An 18746-nucleotide genomic window follows, 5' to 3' on the forward strand; every position below is an offset into this window, starting at 1 on the left:
GGGAGTCAGAGCCTTTAGCACTCTCGGGCTCGGGGTTGGAGCTCGCAGGCCCTTCCCCAGGTCGCCCGAATTATCACTCTTGGCCCTCTAAGGGACCCAAAGTCCGAGCTCCCCGCCCCTCTCGAGGACCTCGGCATCTGGCTCCCTGCCCTCAATTCTCCCCGGGCCTCAGACTCCCAACTCTGGGAGAAGGAAAGGGGGGTGGTCTCGCCTCATCATCGCGACCCTCCTGCTGGGGGTAGGGAAGGGGATGGGTTCGCGCGCGGCGGGGAGGTGCCTGCGGTCTCTCACCGGTTTCCCGGAGCAGTAGCAGCAGCAATGGCAGTAGCGGCAGCTTCGGCGGCGACAATTTCGACGGCGGGAGGGCTGCGTCCCGGGCCATGGAGGGCCCGGGGAGGGACTGGGCCCGGGCGGGGGCCTGCGGGCCACTCTGCGTGCACCGATCGGCTGGGCAGACGCGCAGGTGCCTGAGTGGCTTCGGCTCCCGGCTGGTTTCCGCCGCGCTCTGCTCTCCCGGCTCTGCTCTCGCGGCTCTGCTCTCGCGGTCCGGTTCTCCCGGCTCAGCGCCCCCGGCCCCCAGCTTCTTTCTGGCTTCGGACTCGCTGACGTCACAGGACCCACCCCCTTCTTCCCCCGGGCACCGAGCCGCTCTTAGGCTCGGGCCACGCCCCCTCAAGCTGGTCTAACCCCGCCCCCTCCTGGGATTCCACGCCTGCCCCGCCCCCCAGCATTCCTCTCCCTCCCTGTCGTAGGATTCTACCTACACCCGCTGCTTCCCAGGATACTCTGTCCGCCCCTCCCAGGATTCTTTGATCACCGCCCTCCGTCCCAGAATTCTATCTTTGCCTTCTCTTAGCATTCAAACCCCGCCCCTTAGTGTCCTAGCCACGCCCCTTTACACCAGCGGTTGCCCTCGCGCCCCGCCCCCTGTCTAACGGGGCACGCTTAGGGGCTTCCGAACGTTCCGCCTCCGTGAAGCCCCGCCCTCCAACACGGCCTCTTCCATTCGTTCTCCAGGTAGTCTGCCCCGCCCCTTCCCAGGAGCTAAGTATACCCTGGCCTCGGTCCCGCCCAAAGTCCTAACCCCGCCCCCTTCAGTATTACTCCTGGCCATCTCGTCATACCCGCGTGAGGCACGTGGGTTCTCATAGGTCCGCCCCTCTGGAGCCCCGCCCCCACGCTGAGTCCCCACCCCCTTCCCCGCCTCGAGACTTCTCCAGTTCTCGCCCCGGGGCCACTCTCAGGTCTGTGCGCATCTCAGCCTATCTTCATCTTTTTCAATCTCTGCCTGCGACTCTGGGAGTCGTTTCTTTTTAGATTTCTGTCTCTTTTAGTGTCTCTGTTTTTGTGTCTATCTTTGCCTCTCTTTTTCCGTCCCTGTGTTTATCTCTGGGTCTTTCAGTCTTCACGTTTCCGTGTCTCTTAGTGTTTCTGGTCTCTTTCTTCCTGGTGTCTTTTTCTATCACTGTTTCTGTGTCACTTGGCTCCTTGTCTCTTTCCATCCCTTTGACTTTGTTCTCGGTCTGTGTTTCTGTCTCTCTCGCTCCCTGCATCTGTGTCTCTCTCTGCGTCTGTGTCTCTCTGTATGTTTCTATCTCTATCTTTCTCTGTCCCTCTGTCTCTCTGTGGGTTTCTGTGTCTCTTTCGGTGTCTCTTGTTTCTCTCTGCGTCTCTCTTGACCTCTCTCTCTCGCTCCCTGCATTCCCCAGTCCTCTCCTGCATCTGGTCCGCACCGTCTCCTTACCGCAGCCTTCCGCCAGGGGGCAGCACAGACCACCCCCGGCGCTCCGCTGGCCCTGCGGGGCTGGGCTAGGATCGGGCCTCCAGACTCCGCTGGTCCCTCCCCGTGTCCTTGTCCCACTTCTATCTTCCCAGCCTCCTCGCCTCTTTGTGTCTCTGGCTCTGACTCGGCCCCTTTGTCTCTCCCCGGCGGCTCCCGCCCCTCCCCACCCCCACCTACCTCTTCACATTCCTTGGACTGCCCGGGGGAGCTGGTGAGGCCGCCCAGCGTGTAGGGACGAGGGCGGGAAACAGGAGGCCGAGGGAGGGGATGCCACCGAGCGCCTGAAATCCCTCCGTTCCAGTTCCTCTGAAAAGGAGCTGATCAGCTGGGGGCAGATGCTTGGGAGCTTCTTGCCCTACCAAGAGGACCCCCATAGACTTGTCCTCCCTTCCCACCTGCCACGCACCTGAGTTTTTCTCTGGAGAGTTTTTCTCTCCAGAAGGGCAAGATCTTACATGGTGGAGACTCTTACTGACTGGCATTCATGTCTTGGTAAAAATGCTATTAATAAATGTATTTAGCACTTACTATGTGCCAGGCACTGATCCAAGTGCGCTACAAGTATTATCTCAAATAACCCCCACAGCACCCTGTGTAATAAGGAAACTGAGGCACAAAGAGAGATGAAGTGACTGGACCCAAAGTCAAAGGGTTTGCTACTTGTCAGTTAATTCCGCACAAGAATCCCGTGAAGGGGACACTTATGATCCCTATTTCACTGAAAAGTACACAGAACACAGAGTGATCATTTGCCCCACGCTACCCAGCAAGGAAGTAGCAGGCTGGGAGCTCCCCTTAATGTGTTTCTCAGACTCGACACTAGCCTGGTGTGAGGCCAGCTGGACAAGTACAGTAGTCAGTCCCCTCCTATCTGCGTTTTCAGTTACCCCACAGTCAACAACAGTCTGAAAATATCAAATGGAAAATTCCAGAAATAAAACATCGTGGTTTTTTTTAAATTTTATTTTTATTTATTTTTGGCTGCGTTGGGTCTTTGTTGCTGCAGGCGGGCTTTCTATAGTTGCGGCAAGCGGGGGCTACTCTTCGTTGTGGTGGCTTCTCTTGTGGAGCACGGGCTCCAGAGCGCAGGCTCCAGAGCGCAGGCTCAGTAGTTGTGGCGCACGGGCTTAGTTACTCCGCGGCATGTGGGACCTTCCCGGACCAGGGCTCAAACCTGTGTCCCCTGCACTGGTAGGCGGATTCTTAACCGCTGCGCCACCAGGGAAGCCCACTTCATCGGTTTTAAATCATTCTGAGTAGTGTGATGAAGTCTGGAGCCCTAGATGTAAATCATCCCTTTGTCCAGCATATCCTCACTTATACACTACCTGCCTGTGAGTCACTTAGTAGCCGTCTCTGTTATCAGATCTATCAGATCGACTGCGGTGGTATCACAGTGCTTATGTCCAAGTAACCCTATTTTACTTAATAATGGCCCCAAAGCACAAGAATAGCAATGCTGAGGACTTCCCTGGCGGTCCAGTGGTTAAGACTTCATGCTTCCACTGCAGGGGGCACGGGTTCGATTCCTGGTGGGGGAAATAAGATTTCTCATGCCACACGGCGTGGCCAAAAAAAAAAAAAAGATGCTGCCAATTCAGATATTCTCTTACTGTGCCTCATTTATAAATTAAAGTTTGTCATAGGGATGTATGTATAGGAAAAAACATTGTATATGTAGGGTCCAGTACAATCTACGTTTCCAGTGGGGGTCTTGGAACATACCCTCCACAAATAAAGGAGAACTACTGTAGGTACATAATAAATTCTCTCTAGAACTCTCTGTCCTCTCCCCATCTGGGGCCACACTAAGGCCAGGATCTCTCGGGTTAGTGCCATCTTTGCTACTAACTTGCTTTGTAAAATTCTCTCCCCTCCCCCATTTCTCCCTTGAATAAAATAACCAGTCCCCAGGGATACTTATTCCAGGAAGCCCCCCTTAGCACCCATTCTTCTCCTGGTCTGTCAAGGAGCGTGCTCAGCTGTCTCCCGGCTATTCTTTGTGAGCTGCGGTGAGCCCAGGAGGGAAGACCCTGGAGGGTGGTAGGCTGGAGTTTCATACCCCCAGTCACATGCATAAGGGAACATGGATAAGGTTGAGCAGTGCTGTGTGTGTTTGTTGACAAATGACTGGGTGGGTCTCATACCTGGGGAGTTAATTTCCAGTGTCAAGGAGTCTCAGAGGTGACAATTCACTGAAGAGCCATAACCACCAGGAGGTAGGGGCACAGGGCCAAAGGCTTCCTGATGGAGCTGGGGAGTTGATGCCAAGTATTTTACCTGCCCAGTAACCTCTTCCATACTAAGCCCTTATGGTTCAGAGTGAGCCTGGCCAGTCCTGGCCAATCAGAGCATTCGATCCCCTGGCCACAGGGATTGGTTCAGTGATGGGGGTGGGGCCCATTCCTGACCAATAAGAATTAGCCCTGGGCTTCCCTGGTGGCGCAGTGGTTGGGGGTCCGCCTGCCGATGCAGGGGACACGGGTTCGTGCCCCGGTCTGGGAGGATCCCACGTGCCGCGGAGCGGCTGGGCCCGTGAGCCATGACCACTGAGCCTGTGCTCCGCAACGGGAGAGGCCACAACAGTGAGAGGCCCGTGTACCACAAAAAAAATAAAAATAATAAAAAAAAAATAAATAAATAAATAAAATACAGTGTGTGTGTGTGAAAAAAAAAATCCCAAGTTTTAAAAAAAAAAAAAAAAAAAAAAGAATTAGCCCTGAGACTTCTGCTTGAACTAATAGGAAAGGGACACCCTTTTTTGATGGGGGTTGCTAAACTTGTAGGGTAGAAGTCTGGTACTATAGGTGCCTCCAGAGGCAAAAGACCCTGCCCGTGCATGGAGGACAGCAGAGCTGAGAAATGGAAAAGGACAGCCTTCTGGGTTTCCCTGGGGGCGTGGCGGTTAAGAATCCACCTGCCAATGCAGGGGACACGGGTTTGAGCCCTGTTCCGGGAAGATCCCACATGCCATGGAGCAACCAAGCCCGTGTGCCACAGCTACTGAGCCCCTATGCCACAACTACTGAAGCCCACATGCCTAGATCCCATGCTCTGCAACAAGAGAAGCCATGGCAACGAGAAGCCCGCGCACCACCACGAAGAGTAGCCCCTGTTTGCAGCAATGAAGACCCAACGCAGCCAAAAATAAATTAAAAAAAAAAAAAAGGATAAACCTCCCTTATAAAAAAAAAAAGAAAAGGACAGTTTTCTGATAAGACTATTTGAGCCCCTGGATCCAGCTATGCCTGAAGGTAGTCAGCCTTTGCCTTTGATCTTCCTGGTTATATGAGTGAATAATTTTCCCTTTTCACTTACACAGCTTTTTGGCCTCCGTTTTTTGTCATTTGCAACGAAGCATATCTTTACTAATAAAATTTGTCCGAGTCCAGAGGTGGCACAAATTCCAGTAAAGTTCCAAGGACAAGGAACGGGGAGTGAAAACTTGTCAGAATTCTTCAAGATGTCCTGGCTTTGAAGGACAGGCAAGCCTCGTTACAGCTGGAGAAAACGAGGAAGGACGTTCCAGGTGGGAGGAATAGTAAAGGCACAAGGTGTGAGAGAGGGAGCAGTGGGTGTGTGAGGGGCAACACCTTAGCAGGTCCTGAAAGCAATAGGGAGCCACAGAAAGTTGAGGAGCAAGAGGAGTCTACTCCAAACTTGCCTTCACTTCCTGGAGCCCCAGATCCTGGTGGTTCATTCCTCCTCCTCTCCCCTTCCCCCAGACCCTTGGCCAAGGTGGGAGGAGGGGTCAGACTGAGGAGGGCTCAGGCTACCATCTGTATGCAAATTGCCTGGGATGCCATGCAGATGAGGGACCTTATGCAAATAGATGCCCTACTGGGAGGCAGGCCAGGACCCTCCCTTCATTAACTCGAGGACCAGGTGCTGGGCGGAGCACCCCTTCCTCCCTGGGGTCCTCTTTCTCCCCTCCCCCAGCCATCTGTTCACTCCCCCTCCAGCGACCCAAATCCCCCTTCACCAATATCTGCCCTTAGAGTGGTACCTCTCTCCACCTGGTTCCTTCCTTGCTTTTCTTTCTGTCCCTCCATTTTCCATTAATGATGATATAATAATAATAATAACAATAATAATAATAAACACATACTGAACACATGCTCTGTGCAAGGCTTTGTACCAAACACTTTCCACAGTTATCAAATTCTCCCAACGACCCTATGATTTTTATGTGTGTCTGCTGTATTTTTTTTTTTTTTTTTACTTATTTTATTTATTTATTTTTGGCTGCATTGGGTCTTCGTTGCTACACGAGGGCTTTCTCTAGTTGCAGTGAGCAGGGGCAACTCTTCCTTGCGGTGCACGGGCTTCTCATTGTAGTGGCTTCTCTTGTTGCGGAGCACGGGCTCTGGGCACGCGGGCTTCAGTAGTTGCAGCACGCGGGCTCAGTAGTTGTGGCGCACAGGCTTAGTTGCTCCACGGCATGTGGGATCTTCCCGGACCAGGTCTCGAACCTGTGTCCCCCACATTGGCAGGCAGATTCTTAACCACTGCGCCACCAGGGAAGCCCTGCTGTTTTTTTGTTTGTTTGTTTGTTTGTTTTAAAGAATATTCAGTTGGGGAGGGAGGGATGGATTGGGAGTTTGGGATTAGCAGACGCAAACTATTACATATAGAATGGATAAACAACAAGGTCCAAGGGAACTCTATTCAATATCCTGTGATAAACCATAGTGGAAAAGAAGATGAAACAGAGTGTATATATATATATAACTGAATCACTTTGCTATACATCAGAAACTAACACAACATTGTAAATCAATTATACTTCGATAAAAAAAAAAAGTGAGCTGAACGTAGAGGGGAAGGATGGAAAGATCAAGTAAGCCCCAAGTATCTGCGAGTCCTTAAGGTACTTCTTGCTGGTGACTCGCTCTGCTTGGTGAGTCCTGTGCCCACGTATGTCATGCAGGTAAAAACCATGGCCACCAAGCACATTTTCCTCCAGCTGCAAGTGTGGCTGAGCACATTTGCCCCCATGTGGCCCTGGCATCTTCTGGGTGCAGAACCTCCTGGCTTCCCCTCGACTCTGGGCATGGAGACCACACCACAGTGAAAGGACAAGAGAGCCACATGGACACCAGAGGTCAGGTAGGGGGCCCTCTGATTGCTTGCGTCCCAACTCTCTTGCTTCTCACGTTTGTTTTAATCTGATTCAATAAACCATGGGATTTGAGCACCTTTATTTGGCCACTGTGAGCTCTTCTGCTCTGGGGCCTCTGGGCATCTGCTCAGTTGCCTACAAGGAGGGTCCCATAGCATCAACTTCGCACGGCCACAGATCCCACTTGGTCCATTTTGTGGCTGAGTAAACTGATGACAGGGGGTGGGTGGGGTCACCTGCAGAGACTTCCCAGCATGCATTGCACAGGGATGGCTGCTCTCACTTCTCACAGTGGCCATCCACGGCCCAAGTGTGATTTACCTCCATGTGATGGACTCAGGGGGGTGAAGTCACTTGCCCAAAGTCACACATGTCCGCCCCCCCCAGCCCCCTCCCCCTGCTTCGGAGCTCCTCGTTTCAAACATTTTTTCTCTTCCTTTCTAACTGGAACGATCTCTCTGAATCCCAGTTCTTTCTATGTTTCTGTCTTTGTCTCTACAGGCCTACCTCTCTTTATGGCACTTTGCTTTATTGCGCTTCCCAGATCCTGCATTTTTTACAAACTGCAGGTTCGTGGCGACCCTGTGTCGAGGGAGTCTATTGGCGCCATTTTTCCAACAGCCTTTGTTCGCTTCGTGTCTCTGTTGATAATTCTTGCAATATTTCAGACTTTCTCATTGTTATTCTATTTGCTATGGTGATCTGTGATCAGTGATCTTTGATGTGACCGCTGACTCACTGAAGGCTCAGATGAGGATTAGCGTTTTTAACAAGAATGTGTTTTTTAGTTAAGGTATGTACATTGTTTTTTTGGTCTTTTTAATAAATTAATTTATTTATTTTGGCTGCGTTGGGTCTTCGTTGCTGCGCGTGGGCTTTCTCTAGTTGCGGCGAGCGGGGCTACTCTTCCTTGTGGTGCGTGGGCTTCTCATTGCGGTCGCTTCTCTAATCGTGGAGCACGGGCTCTAGGTGCGTGGGCTTCAGTAGTTGTGGCTCACGGGCTCTAGAGCTCACGCTCAGTAGCTGTGGCTCACGGGTTTAGTTGCTCTGCGGCATGTGGAATCGTCCCTGACCAGGGCTCGAACCCGTGTCCCCTGCATTGGCAGGCGGATTCTTAACCACTGCGCCACCAGGGAAGTCCCACATTGTTTTTTTTGGCATAACGCTATTGCACACTTACTACAGTATAATGCAAACATAACTTACATGCACTGGAAAACCAAAAAATTCATGTGACTCGCTTTATTGTGATATTCGCTTTATTGCCGTGGTCTGGAGCTGCACTGGAAATAGGTCCAAGGTATGCCTGTATTTGTCTGTCTTTGCCTCTCTCCCCACAGCTCTGACTCAGTGGCTCTCTGTCTTCTCTGAGCTGCGCCAGTCCATTCCCCTACCTGCCCTTTAGCCTCTCCATCCTCCTTTCAAATCCCTCTTCCTCTGCCTCAGTAAGTCTCTCTAGCTGGCCTTGCCGTTTCTACCCTCTCTTCTCTCTGCCCCAGGCCCCTTCACTGGGGTTCCTCCAAGTCACCCCTCCTCCTCCAGGGAGTCCTCAGCTGCAGGCATCTGGCCACCCTCAGAGTAGACAGCTAAATCCCTAATTCCATCCACTCTACGGCTCAGAGAGAGCTTTTCCTCTGGAAGCTTCAATTCCCCTGGGTCTCTGGCAAGAGAGACTGGGAACTTTTACTTAAGGGGGCAGCACCCCACTCCGCAAATAGGCATGGCCCTCAGGGGCCAGGCTCAGCTCTCTCTGGACCCCCAGCACCTCTCTCCTCCACCCTCATCCAGCTGAATCACCTCTCTCTCTCTCTCTCTCATTTCTTTCTCCATGACATCAGATTCTCCCGAGGTCCAGCAAGGGGGCAGGAGGGCCAGTGGGGAGGGGAGCATCACCTGTGCCTCTTTCCCCTTTCATCCCCCAGAGGAGGCTCTGGCCACAGGATGGTGTCCACGTGACAGACAGCATTTATTCCAGACTCCAGTGTCCACAGATGAGGGGGCGAGGGCAGGGGCGGGGTGGGGAGGTGGGGATCCAGTGTCAGACTCTGCAGCAGGACGTCAGGTGGGGGGACCAGCAGTGGAGGCAGGAGGTAAAAATAGCCCCGGCCAGCCGACCCTCGAGTCTCGTCCCAGGCCAGGCCTTGGGCTTCGGTCCAGGAGCTATTCTGGGGCCTGGGAGAGTCATACTCCCTGGAGGAAGGTCTCCTCCCTCCCAGCAGCGGTAGGGCTGCTGTGGTCCCTGCCCAGCCTACAGAGGAAGGAAGGGAGGGCCCGAGAGGGATGAGGGAGGGCCGGGAAGGTGGGGGCAGGCGGAGGCGTGAGCAGGGCTGGTTTTCTGGTGCCCGCAACTCCAGGTCGGGTTCAGTGACTGACTCTGGGAGGTCCTCGGGCTCAGCACTGGGGAGAAGATGGAGGGGTCAGCCTGGGCTCTTAGAGGCTGTTCCACCCCCGGCAGTCCCCTCTCACCAGGGTGCCCAGGCCCTCACCCACCTCATCTCCAAAGCCCCTGCTCCCATGCCTGGCTCCTCCAGAGGCACCTCCCACGAGAAGGCCCGTCTGCTCCGGCCGCTCTGACCCTGAGTGGCTCAGCTCAGGTTGCCCAGGTGGCCTAGTGGGAGGAGGCAGCATGTTGGAGGTGGTCACAGCCAGGGAATGAGCTGGGCACGGCATGTGTTGGATGGGGATGGACTTGGGGATGGGTGGGAACGGGTTGGGACGGGGTAGGAGGTGGTGGTGGCACTGGGGTTGCGGAGAGGCTGAGGCCACGGTCGAAGATGCTGTTGGAGTTGGAGCTGGTGATGTTGCTGGGGTCGGTTTGGAGGACGGGTGTGGGGATGGCTGTGGACTGGAGCCGAGGGTGGCCGTGGGGCTGTGCTTGGAGATGAGGTCAGATAGGGATGGGTTTGGAGTTAGGAATGGGAACGGGATGGGGTTTGCAGGGGGGCCTTGGGGATGGGGATGTGGCTGAAGCTGCGTTTGGTGCTGGGTACTGGCGGGAGTTGAGGATGCGGCTGGGGGAGGGGCTGGGGATGGAGAGGAAGCTGGAGTGTGGGGTGAGGTTAGGGGCATGGTTGGGATTGGGGTTGGAGATGGGGATGTTTATGTGTCAGGGCTGAGGATGGGGACATGGAGGTTAGACGGGGACGGGTTTGGTGATGGTTATGGGCTGGGCTTGGGGTTGGAGTCGGGGCAGAGGAGGCTGGGGTTCAGATGGGGTTAAACTGGGGTTGGGGTGGGTTTGGGCATAGTTATGGGTTGGGGTTGGGATCAGAGGTGGGGATGAGACGGGGGATGGGACTGGGGTTAAGGTGGGCTTGGTCGGGGGTCGGGAGGTGCTTATGGGTTGGGTGGGGCTGTAGCTGGGAATGAGGATGGGGGAGGTGATGGCCATGGATCAGGTCTGAGGTCGGAGATGGGACGGCACCTTACTGACGATGGAGCTGGAGTTGGGGATGTGGTTGGTTTGGGGTAGAGGTTGGGGGTGAGGTCAGAGCTGGGTTCGAGAGGTCAATTTCAAGGTGGCACGCCACTCACGGAGATCCCTTCTCCCTGCGCCGGCAGCAGCCGGGTTGCCCCTTGCGTCTCAGGCAGTAGAAGGCGGCCACGATGAAGAGCAGGAGGCCCACGCTGACAGCCACGGCCATGACCGCAACTCCAGCCTGGGAGGTCTGGGGGGCCACTGCAGGGCAGGACGGAGGGGGAGGTGGTCAGCCAGCAGCGCTCTGTCTGCCCCGCACCCGGCTCCTGTCCCACCACTGTGGTCACTCACCAGTGCCGAAGTGGAAGACATGCCGGTCGTTCCCGTAGGGGTTGGAGGCCTCACAGGAGACGCCATCTCGGCTCAAGGCACTGGTCACCTTCAGGGTCAGGGAGCTGCTCACCCAGCCCTGGCCTCCGGGGGCTGGCTCTGCTAGCTGTGGAGGCTCGCGTCAGGCCTGGGCTCACGGGTTCAAGGGCTCGGGTGAGGGTAGAGGTGAAGAGGAAGTGGTCGGCGGAGGGGCGTGGGGCGGGTGACACATAGTGCTTGGACCGTTGAGGGGGCAGGGACTTGGGGAGGGTCCCAGAGGGTTCAGGATGCAGAGGAGGGTCCCTTACGCTGCCGCCCAACTGGCTCCAGCTGAGTTTGGGCTCTGGGTAGCCGCGTGCGTAGCAGATCAGCCTGACTTCATCTCCTTCCCTCCAGCTGCCCTCGGCCTTGGGCTGAGTCTCCTCTGCCCTTAACTCTGGCGGGCCTGCGGGTGGTGGGGTGGGAAGGAGGTGAGCGGGAGGCCCCCCAGGGAAGGGGGCAGAGGGAGAGAGTACGAGGAGGGAGAGAAGGACCAGCCGCGGACCCCTGTCTTGCTTGGTCCTGGCCCCCCACTCTCCCACACTACCCCTGTTCAAGCCTGCTCCCGCCCCCAAACCTTGGACCAGCAACTTGAAGCTCCGGGTGCGACTAAGGACGGGGACCGTGGGCATGGAGGCCTCACACGTGTAGGTGCCGGCGGAATCGAAGGTGATGGAGCGGAGGGAGAGTGTGGGGTTGTCCCCCAGGGGTACCGAGTCCTGGGTGGGGAGAGAAAGAGCAGGTCAGGCCGGCCGTGAGAGAAGGGAGGGGTCGATGGAAGCGGGGGGTCTTGTGCTGCGGGGGACGTCTTTCCCTCTCACCTTGGTCCAGCGTAGGGCTGGGGTGGGCAGGCCTCGCACGGAGCAGTTCACGGCTGTGCTGTTGCCCAGGGGTAAGGAAAGCTCCTCCCCAGTGCTGAGCTCCAGGGGGTCCAGGTCTGGAGGGGGGTACAGACTGTCACCTTCCCCGGACCCTCACCCACTCGGTTAGGGACTCTCCAGGGCTGTTGGGGGTGCAGACGTGAATGGACAATCATCAGCAGAGAATGCCAAGTTCTCCCCAGTGCCATGAACTCTCCCCTCTCCCAGCCGGGCCCTCGAGCCCAGATCTAGGAGTCTGACTCCAAAAATACATGCCCACCTCGACCACGTGCCTCCAGAGCTGATGTCTGGGCCCAAGGTTAATGGATACCCGTGGAGGCGTGAGGTGCTCCTTCTCTGACGTACCACCCAAACCCTGGCCTTCTCCTCTGCACTACGCATCCTTTTATCAAATATTTCTCTGCTCTGCGCCCCCTAAATGGAGCTTCTCCCTTCTTTCCGTCTCTGACCCCAGGGTCCAACTGCCTTGATGGCTGCAGTCACCTCCTCACTGGTCTCCCTACTGGGCAAGACTCTTATGCTCTCTGGTCCATCCTCTGCTGAGCAACCAGGGAGATCTTTTCAAAATACACACTGGTCAGCCCTTGCCTCTGCTTAAAATCCTGCGGTGGTTCCCCAGTACCATGGGCATCAAGGCCACATTCCTTGGTGAAGCCAAAAGACTCTGCCTGGTCGACCCTGCCCACTGCTTCAACCTCATCTCCCACCCTCCCCCCTTATCCCAGGAGCTCCAGCTACCCTATTCTCTCCCTGTTGTTCTACAGTATGCCAAGTTGGGTCCTGCCTCAGGGCCTTTGCATGTGCTGTTTCCTTGGCTTGGAATGCTCTTTTTCTGGCTCTTTGTATTTCTGATTCCATTCTTTGGTTTCCTACTCAAATTCCCCCTCCTCAGAGAGGCCTCTCTGACCCTCTACTGTGGACACTCAGGCTTCCCCTTCGGCACTGAAGGATTTGTTCCCCCAGCTGTTGAGAAGGACATCAGCTGTCAGCCCTCAGCTGTCAGCCGTCTCTGGAAACTGCCTGAGCCTCAGAGAGCCCCTCGTTCAAGGTCATGTCCCCTCCTCCCCCAGGCAGCCCACATCCAATAATGAGTTGACGTGGGGCGGTATAAAGGCCCGGCCCCCACGCCCCAACTGGGGATATCCCAGCCTCCAAGTGCGCTGTGGGGCCAACCGAGGTCTTCCTTAGGCTGAAGCCCAACTTCCCCCCCTGCCCAATCCTGCTTCCTTCCCCTCCCCACCCCCCAGTAGGTGTGGATCCCAAGGCACTCTGCATAAGTTTCCTGCCTGCACTCAGAATCCGCTTCCTAGGCATGCAGCCTCCAACACCCCCAATCTAAAATAATCCCCGCTCGCCGGGCAATTCCTTATCCCATCCCACTGTGTTAGTCCCCGTAGACACAGGGTCGCTACTCAAAGTGTCTTGTTCAGTGTTTACCGTCTGTCTCCCCTACCGGACCTGGATTTCTGTGGTGGCAGGGACGGGGCTATCCTGTTCACAGAGGTGTCCCCAACATCTGGCACAGGGTCTAGCCCCAGGAAGGGAGGTGGAAGGAGCGTCGAGGAGGGACAGAGCCTTCACACAGGGCTTGGGTGCAGGTGGACAGAGAAGGCTTCTTAGAAGACTGGGACCCATGAGATTGATCAGGAATGGATGGTAGAGAGGATGGGGAGTTATCATAGAAAAGAGGAGAGGGGCTTGTGGTGTGATGGGGAGAATGCCTTGGCCGGGAGAAGGGTCCGCCGAAGGTGAGGCCAGCCTGGTGGGCCTCGAAGGCCACGGTGAGGCATGTGGATTTTCTCCCGAGAGCACTGGGGAGCCATGGCAGGTTCCAAGCAGGGGAAGGTCAGGTTTTTGTGCTTTGGAAAGGACTCTCTGGCTGCCTTGAGTGGGAGACTGGAGGGGCCTGGGGCATCTGGACCAGGGCAGGGACCACAGAAAGGGTTGGAGGCAGGCCGCGGGGGGATGAGGGTGAGGAGGCAGCTGGTGCCAGGCACCCCCTCCCACTCCCCCGGGGCTCTCACAGGCCACGTGCAGCTCCAGGGTTTTGGAGAGCTCCGCGTCCTCGGCAGCGTCGTAGTCCTCCACCCTGCAGCCATAGGTCCCGCTCTGGCTCCGCTGCACCCCTTCCAGGGTCAAGTTCCCCTCGAGATTTGTTTTTAGCACATCCTCCTGCTTGTCCTGGGGGACCAGGAATGAGGACCCTGGTTCAGGAGATGCCTTAGGCTGGCAGGGTCATGCTAGGTCAGGGGTCATCCAAGTCAGGCATCACGGTGAGTCAGGACTCTCTCAGATCAGAGGTCAGAGGTCCTGATAGCTCCTGGGTCACCGGTCAGGTGCCCTGCTAAGCCAGGCACCACCCAGGTGAAAGGTCAGAAGTTGGTGCAGGTGAGTATGTTGCAGAGGTCAGAGGTTGGTGGTTCCAAGGGGATGATGGGGTGAGTTACCTGAAGGCGGAAAAACGTGTACTCCGGGTTGGGGCTGCCATCCCCCCGGCAGAAGAGCTGGACGGATTCACCCTCGCGAACCCAGCCAGCGGTAGTGGACGGGCTGCCCAACCAGAACTGCACGTGCTCCGTGGGATCTAAGGGAAAGGGCAGACTCATGATCAGGGTCAACTGTAAAAGGCAGGGCTGGATTAAGGGAGAGAGGTCAGTGAAAGGTTAGAGGTTCTGTCTTTCAAGGCTCAGGTTCGCACTTATTCTGAGATCAGGGACCCGAGGTCAGAGGTTGAGATAGGCTGAGAGAACAGGTCAAGGGTCAGAGGTCGGTGTGAATGACAGGTCAATGTGAGATTCAGGGGACCCAATGTGGTGTGAAAGGATGGGGCACAACGTTTAGTCATGAAACTCCGTGGGGTTCAGGATGCTATGGGGCGGGGTCAGAATTCACTGGGCCGGGGGGGGGGGGGGCTCGTGCTACCATTTGAGCTCAGAGGTCAAAGGCCAGAAGCCAGTATAAACTGCAGCATGAGCTAAGGGCGTGGAAGGTCAGAGGGGAGTGGCAGTTCACGGGTCTGCCTGGAGGGTCAGGGCCACAGTGATGTGTAGAGTCCAAGGTCAGGGCAGTCAGAGGCCGGCAGTGGACTCACAGTGCAGGGTGAGGCGGAAGGAAGGGCTGTCCAGGCGGCCATGCCGGCCCGTGGGCAGGCGGTAGTGCACGGAGCAGTGGAAGCTGGCGTCCCGGTCGGCCTTGTAGAGCCGCAGGTAGAGGGTGCTGGTGAGAGACAGCAAGCCCGAGGCCTCCCGGACCGTGCGGCTGGTCATATAGCCCTCTGGGAGAGAGGGAAGCACGGGGGTGGTCAGCCAGCCTGGCCCCAGCCCCACCGCAGCCCCCAGGGAGTCTAGCTGGGCTCCCGTGCGCTCACCGGAGTTCACCTCCATGGGCACCTCCAGGCGCTGCCCGTTCCGGTACCACGTGATCTGGGGGGCCGGGTTCCCATTGCGACTGTTGCAGGTGGCTATCTGGGGCAGACACAGGCCCGCACTGGGCTTGGAGCCAGGACCCTGAAGTCTGGGTCCCCCTCCCTTAGGGTTTCTCCCCAGCCAGACGCAGGAGTCCAGCTCCTAGCACCCTACTCCTCAGACTAGGAAGCCCAAGCCTCCAGCCCCTCCTGACCTTAGGATGCAGGAGACCAGGTCCCCAGCCCCCTCCGCCCCCAGAACCCTAGAATCAAGGTGTGGCCCGAGGTACCTCCTGGGCGAAATCCTCCATCACAGACAGTGTCCCTCTGTTGGGGGACACCTCGGTGGCCTCTGGTTTCGCTGCGGGAGAGATGTTATGTCAGGACCCCTTCCCGGGGTTCTCACCGGCCTGCCCCTTCCCAGGGCGGCTAGTGGGGGGGCCCCAGACACTCACCAAACACATTGAGCCTCGCGGTGGCCTCGGCAGTGCCCGCTGCCCCCGCCCTCACCAAGCACACGTAGTCCCGCTCGTCGCCCACCTGGGCCTCGGCCAGCACCAGACGCCCCCGGGAGTCCAGCTGGTATGGGGGGCTGCGGCCCCGGGAGTCGTGCACCTTGTCCCGGAGCTCAGTGCCGTGCAGCTCGGCCGAGGCTAGGCGGTGGCGGACCCCAGAGCGGTCGGCCTGTGGGTTGGGGAGCGCCTCAGCTGGGGGCTGCCTGGCCAGCCCGGCCCTCCCTCCTCGATGGCCCTTGCTTTCTGCTGCTCCGTGGGTCTCTTTGCCTCACGTTCTCTCTCTCTCTCTGGCCCCTCTGTCCCTCCCTCCACCCCTCCCACCCCTGCTCCCTGTCTGTGGTCACATCTTCCTCTCTCTGGTTCCCTCTTTCTCCATCTCACTCTGTTCCCACCTGTCTCCCTCTCCCTCCCTCTCTCTCCCCTCTCTTTTCTTTTTCTCTTTAGTCCCGCCCCCCAGGCTCTTGCTTTCTGGGTGTCTGCCTCTAAATGTCCTCTCTCAAGAGCCAGCGCTCTGAAGGGGGACTTCTTCATTCTAGCCTCGGCTGTGCCCGGACACCAGGGGACCCTGGAGAGGGCCTCCCCCTTGCTGGGCCTCCATTTCCCCACCTGTAAAATGGAAAGGCAGCTTGGTGGAGCTTCTAGGGGCCTTTGGGCTCTGATGAGGGAATGAACGTCTGCAGCCCCACTGCACCCTGACTCTCAGGCCCCCCTCTGGCATCCTCTGGCCCCCAGCCAGCAGCACTCACCAGGAACCATTCCAGCACGAAATGGTCATGGGCCCCCAAAGGGGTGCAGTCCAGAGTGACAGGTTCCCCCCTCATCACCTCCACCAGAGGGGGCACAGACAGGCGCACCTCAGCCTTGGCACCTGCAGGAGGGTGACTGAGCTCTCTCCCACCACCACCAGTAGGTAGTCTTCCAGACACAGCCCCTCCTCCCCCAGGACCCAGGAGTCCAGGCCCCCAACCCCTCCTCCCCCAGACCCAGGATCCAGGCCCCCGGCCCCTCCTCCCCCAGACCCAGGAGTCCAGGCCCCCGGCCCCTGCTCCCCCAGGACCCAGGAGTCCAGGCCCCCGGCCCCTGCTCCCCCAGGACCCAGGAGTCCAGGCCCCCGGCCCCTGCTCCCCCAGGACCCAGGAGTCCAGGCCCCCGGCCCCTCCTCCCCCAGGACCCAGCTCTTCTCTCCCTTCATCTCTCATCTCTGGCCTCTGAGCTTCAGATCCCATCAGCATTTCTCTCCATCTCGCCCTTCACCTGCAGAACTAAGCGCTCCTCCCCTGGGCCACCCAGGGTCCCGGTGGCCTCCATTCAATCCTCTTGGGCTCAAATCATGTCTGTCCTTGTTTTTCTCACTAGACCAAACGCCCCTCAAGGGCAGGGCTGGGTGGGCTCATTCCTTTGCCTCCAGCACTTTGCATAGGGCCTGGCACAGTGCTGTGGGATAACCGTGTCTCTCTCTCATCTTAGTCCGCTGCCTCTGCATGTATGTCCCTCCCCCTGGGTCTCCATCTCTTAGTTGCCCGGTCTCTGCGTCTCTCTCAGTCTCCATGTCGCCTGGCCCTGCCCCTGGCCCTCTCCCTCAGGAGTGGGAGGCTGGGGCTGGGCCGGAGCTGAGGCAGGGTGGGAGTGTGGGCGCGGTGAGGGGGACAGGGCTGGGCAGGTTTCAGGAATGTGGGAGGGACAGGCTGGCTCAGACCTGCCCGAGCCCCCTGCCCGCTCCTTGGCCCCTCTGACTCTTTGATAGAGCAGTGTGTCACCTCAGAACAGTATAGGGTTGAGGCCCCGGATCCTGGGTCCCGAGGGAGAAGGGAGCTGAGGGCCGGCACTCCTGTCCCAGGATCCTGGCAGATAGAGCTGCTCGCATCGGGAAAGAGAGCTCTTTCACTCTCTGGGCTGGCATCCTGGCCTGAGCTCTCAATTCTTAGAACCTCCGTTCCCTTCCCCGCCCAGCCTGGCCCAACTCTGCCCCAGGGGACCCTCTATTTGCCATGCTTGTGCCAGGGGCCTGGATTCCCAGGCACCCACCTGTGGGAGGGAGGTGGGACCAAGCTGGTGCCCTGGGCTGGGTCTCAGCGGCAGACAGCAAGGGCAGACGAAGAGATCTCTCTCTCCCCCAGTTCTCTCATCTCCCTGTCCCTCTGCTTCCAGTCCCTCAGGGCCTCCTCCCCTCCTCCCACCACCATGCAGGTGTGTGGATTTATTATCTGGGGCCTCCGGGAAGGGGGCACTGTCACTTGGAAACACTTGGTTCCGCTGTCAGGGCTGGTGCCCCAGCCCTTTCCCATGGAGGTGGAGGCGGGGCAGGCGGGTCCTTTTGAGTCTGGGCTCTGTCTGAATCTACATGGGGGAGAACCCTCAAATGCATGTAACTTGTTGGTTTCTAGCCACAGCGTCCCTGACCCTCTCAAAACTTGACAACTTTTGAGTGGGGAGATCTGTTTTGGTCTCTTCTGTGCCGGGGAAAGCTCCAGCCACTGAAAGCCTGGACCTCTGGGGGCAGATCCCAGGGTCTGAGTAGGGGAGGGAGAGGAGAGCCCGCGCTCCTGGGTCCCGCGACTTCTCAGGTCGCCTCTAATCCACTGCAGTGGATCCCCAGGCCCTCTGCCTGGCTGTCCCCACGTCTCTCACTGGGAGGGGCACCCCATGCTCCCATATCCCTCCTCCCTGGGGTCCCCAGGTTAGGCTTCCTGAGTCGATGAAAGCCCCTCCCCTCTTCCCTTCCCAGGGGTCCCCAGGGGCCGCCCCTGAGTCGCGCCCAGCCCGAGCCATACCTGGGTGCGCCCCCAGCAGGAGCGCGAGCACCAGCAGCCGCGGGGCCCTGCGCGCTCCGGCCCGGGCGTCCGGGGGCTCCATGTTCAAGGTGGCGGGCGGCGGCGGCGGGCGCGGCAGCAGCTGAGGAAACAACTGAGCCCGGGCTGGGGCTCGGTGGCCGCAGGGCTGGAGCGAGGAGGCCCCGCCCCAGGTAGCCCCGCCCCGCCCCGCCCGGCCCCCCTCGTCCCCCCCAAACCCGGGCGCCGGGCCAGGACCTCCCACTGCCCGGAGCCGACCTCCCAGCGCTCAGCCAGGAGCGGGGCTCCCTCCGCCCCTAGCCCGCGGGGTGTCAGGCTCAGGCTGACCAGCGCCCGCGGCGGGTGGCCTGACCGACCAGTCCAGCCAGTGTCCCGAGCGGGGACCTCACTGGACAACGGCGGACCCTTTCTCTCCCCCTCAATCTGA

The 18746-nt window shown here is 58.0% G+C and overlaps 2 protein-coding genes across 3 annotated transcripts in view; both read right to left on the minus strand.

The window, feature by feature from the left end:
• The window catches only part of NECTIN2 (nectin cell adhesion molecule 2), a 28860-nt gene extending 28243 nt beyond the window's left edge, over window positions 1-617 (minus strand). For both annotated transcript variants that reach the window (XM_060085047.1, XM_060085048.1), the window contains exon 1: window positions 292-617. In XM_060085047.1, coding sequence (XP_059941030.1) covers window positions 292-382 — 91 coding nt within the window. In that variant the 5' untranslated portion in view covers window positions 383-617. The remainder of the gene's footprint in view (window positions 1-291) is intronic.
• Window positions 618-8937: 8320 nt separating this feature from the next.
• BCAM (basal cell adhesion molecule (Lutheran blood group)) lies at window positions 8938-18448 on the minus strand. Its single transcript, XM_060083848.1, has 15 exons — window positions 18302-18448; window positions 16277-16398; window positions 15471-15699; window positions 15306-15376; window positions 14980-15076; window positions 14704-14886; window positions 14060-14196; window positions 13637-13793; window positions 11553-11668; window positions 11309-11450; window positions 11001-11137; window positions 10675-10819; window positions 10440-10584; window positions 9396-9513; window positions 8938-9302 (listed from the first exon to the last, which is right to left on the minus strand). The coding sequence occupies exons 1-15, from the start codon at window positions 18381-18383 to the stop codon at window positions 9297-9299; spliced, it is 1887 nt and encodes a 628-aa protein (XP_059939831.1). The 5' UTR covers window positions 18384-18448; the 3' UTR covers window positions 8938-9296.
• Between the last annotated feature and the right edge of the window lie 298 nt (window positions 18449-18746).

Source organism: Mesoplodon densirostris, chromosome 19 (assembly GCF_025265405.1).
Source record: "Mesoplodon densirostris isolate mMesDen1 chromosome 19, mMesDen1 primary haplotype, whole genome shotgun sequence".
NCBI lineage: Eukaryota > Metazoa > Chordata > Mammalia > Artiodactyla > Ziphiidae > Mesoplodon > Mesoplodon densirostris.

Excerpts from the sequence above, each read along its gene's own strand:
- BCAM (XM_060083848.1), bottom strand. The coding sequence starts at position 18,383 with ATGGAGCCCCCGGACGCCCGGGCCGGAGCGCGCAGGGCCCCGCGGCTG. Across the intron at positions 14,197-14,703 it reads CTTCCGCCTCACCCTGCACT|ATCCCACGGAGCACGTGCAG; the intron begins GTGAGTCCACTG and ends CCTTTCCCTTAG. Across the intron at positions 10,820-11,000 it reads GGAGCCAGTTGGGCGGCAGC|CTAGCAGAGCCAGCCCCCGG; the intron begins GTAAGGGACCCT and ends GAGCCTCCACAG.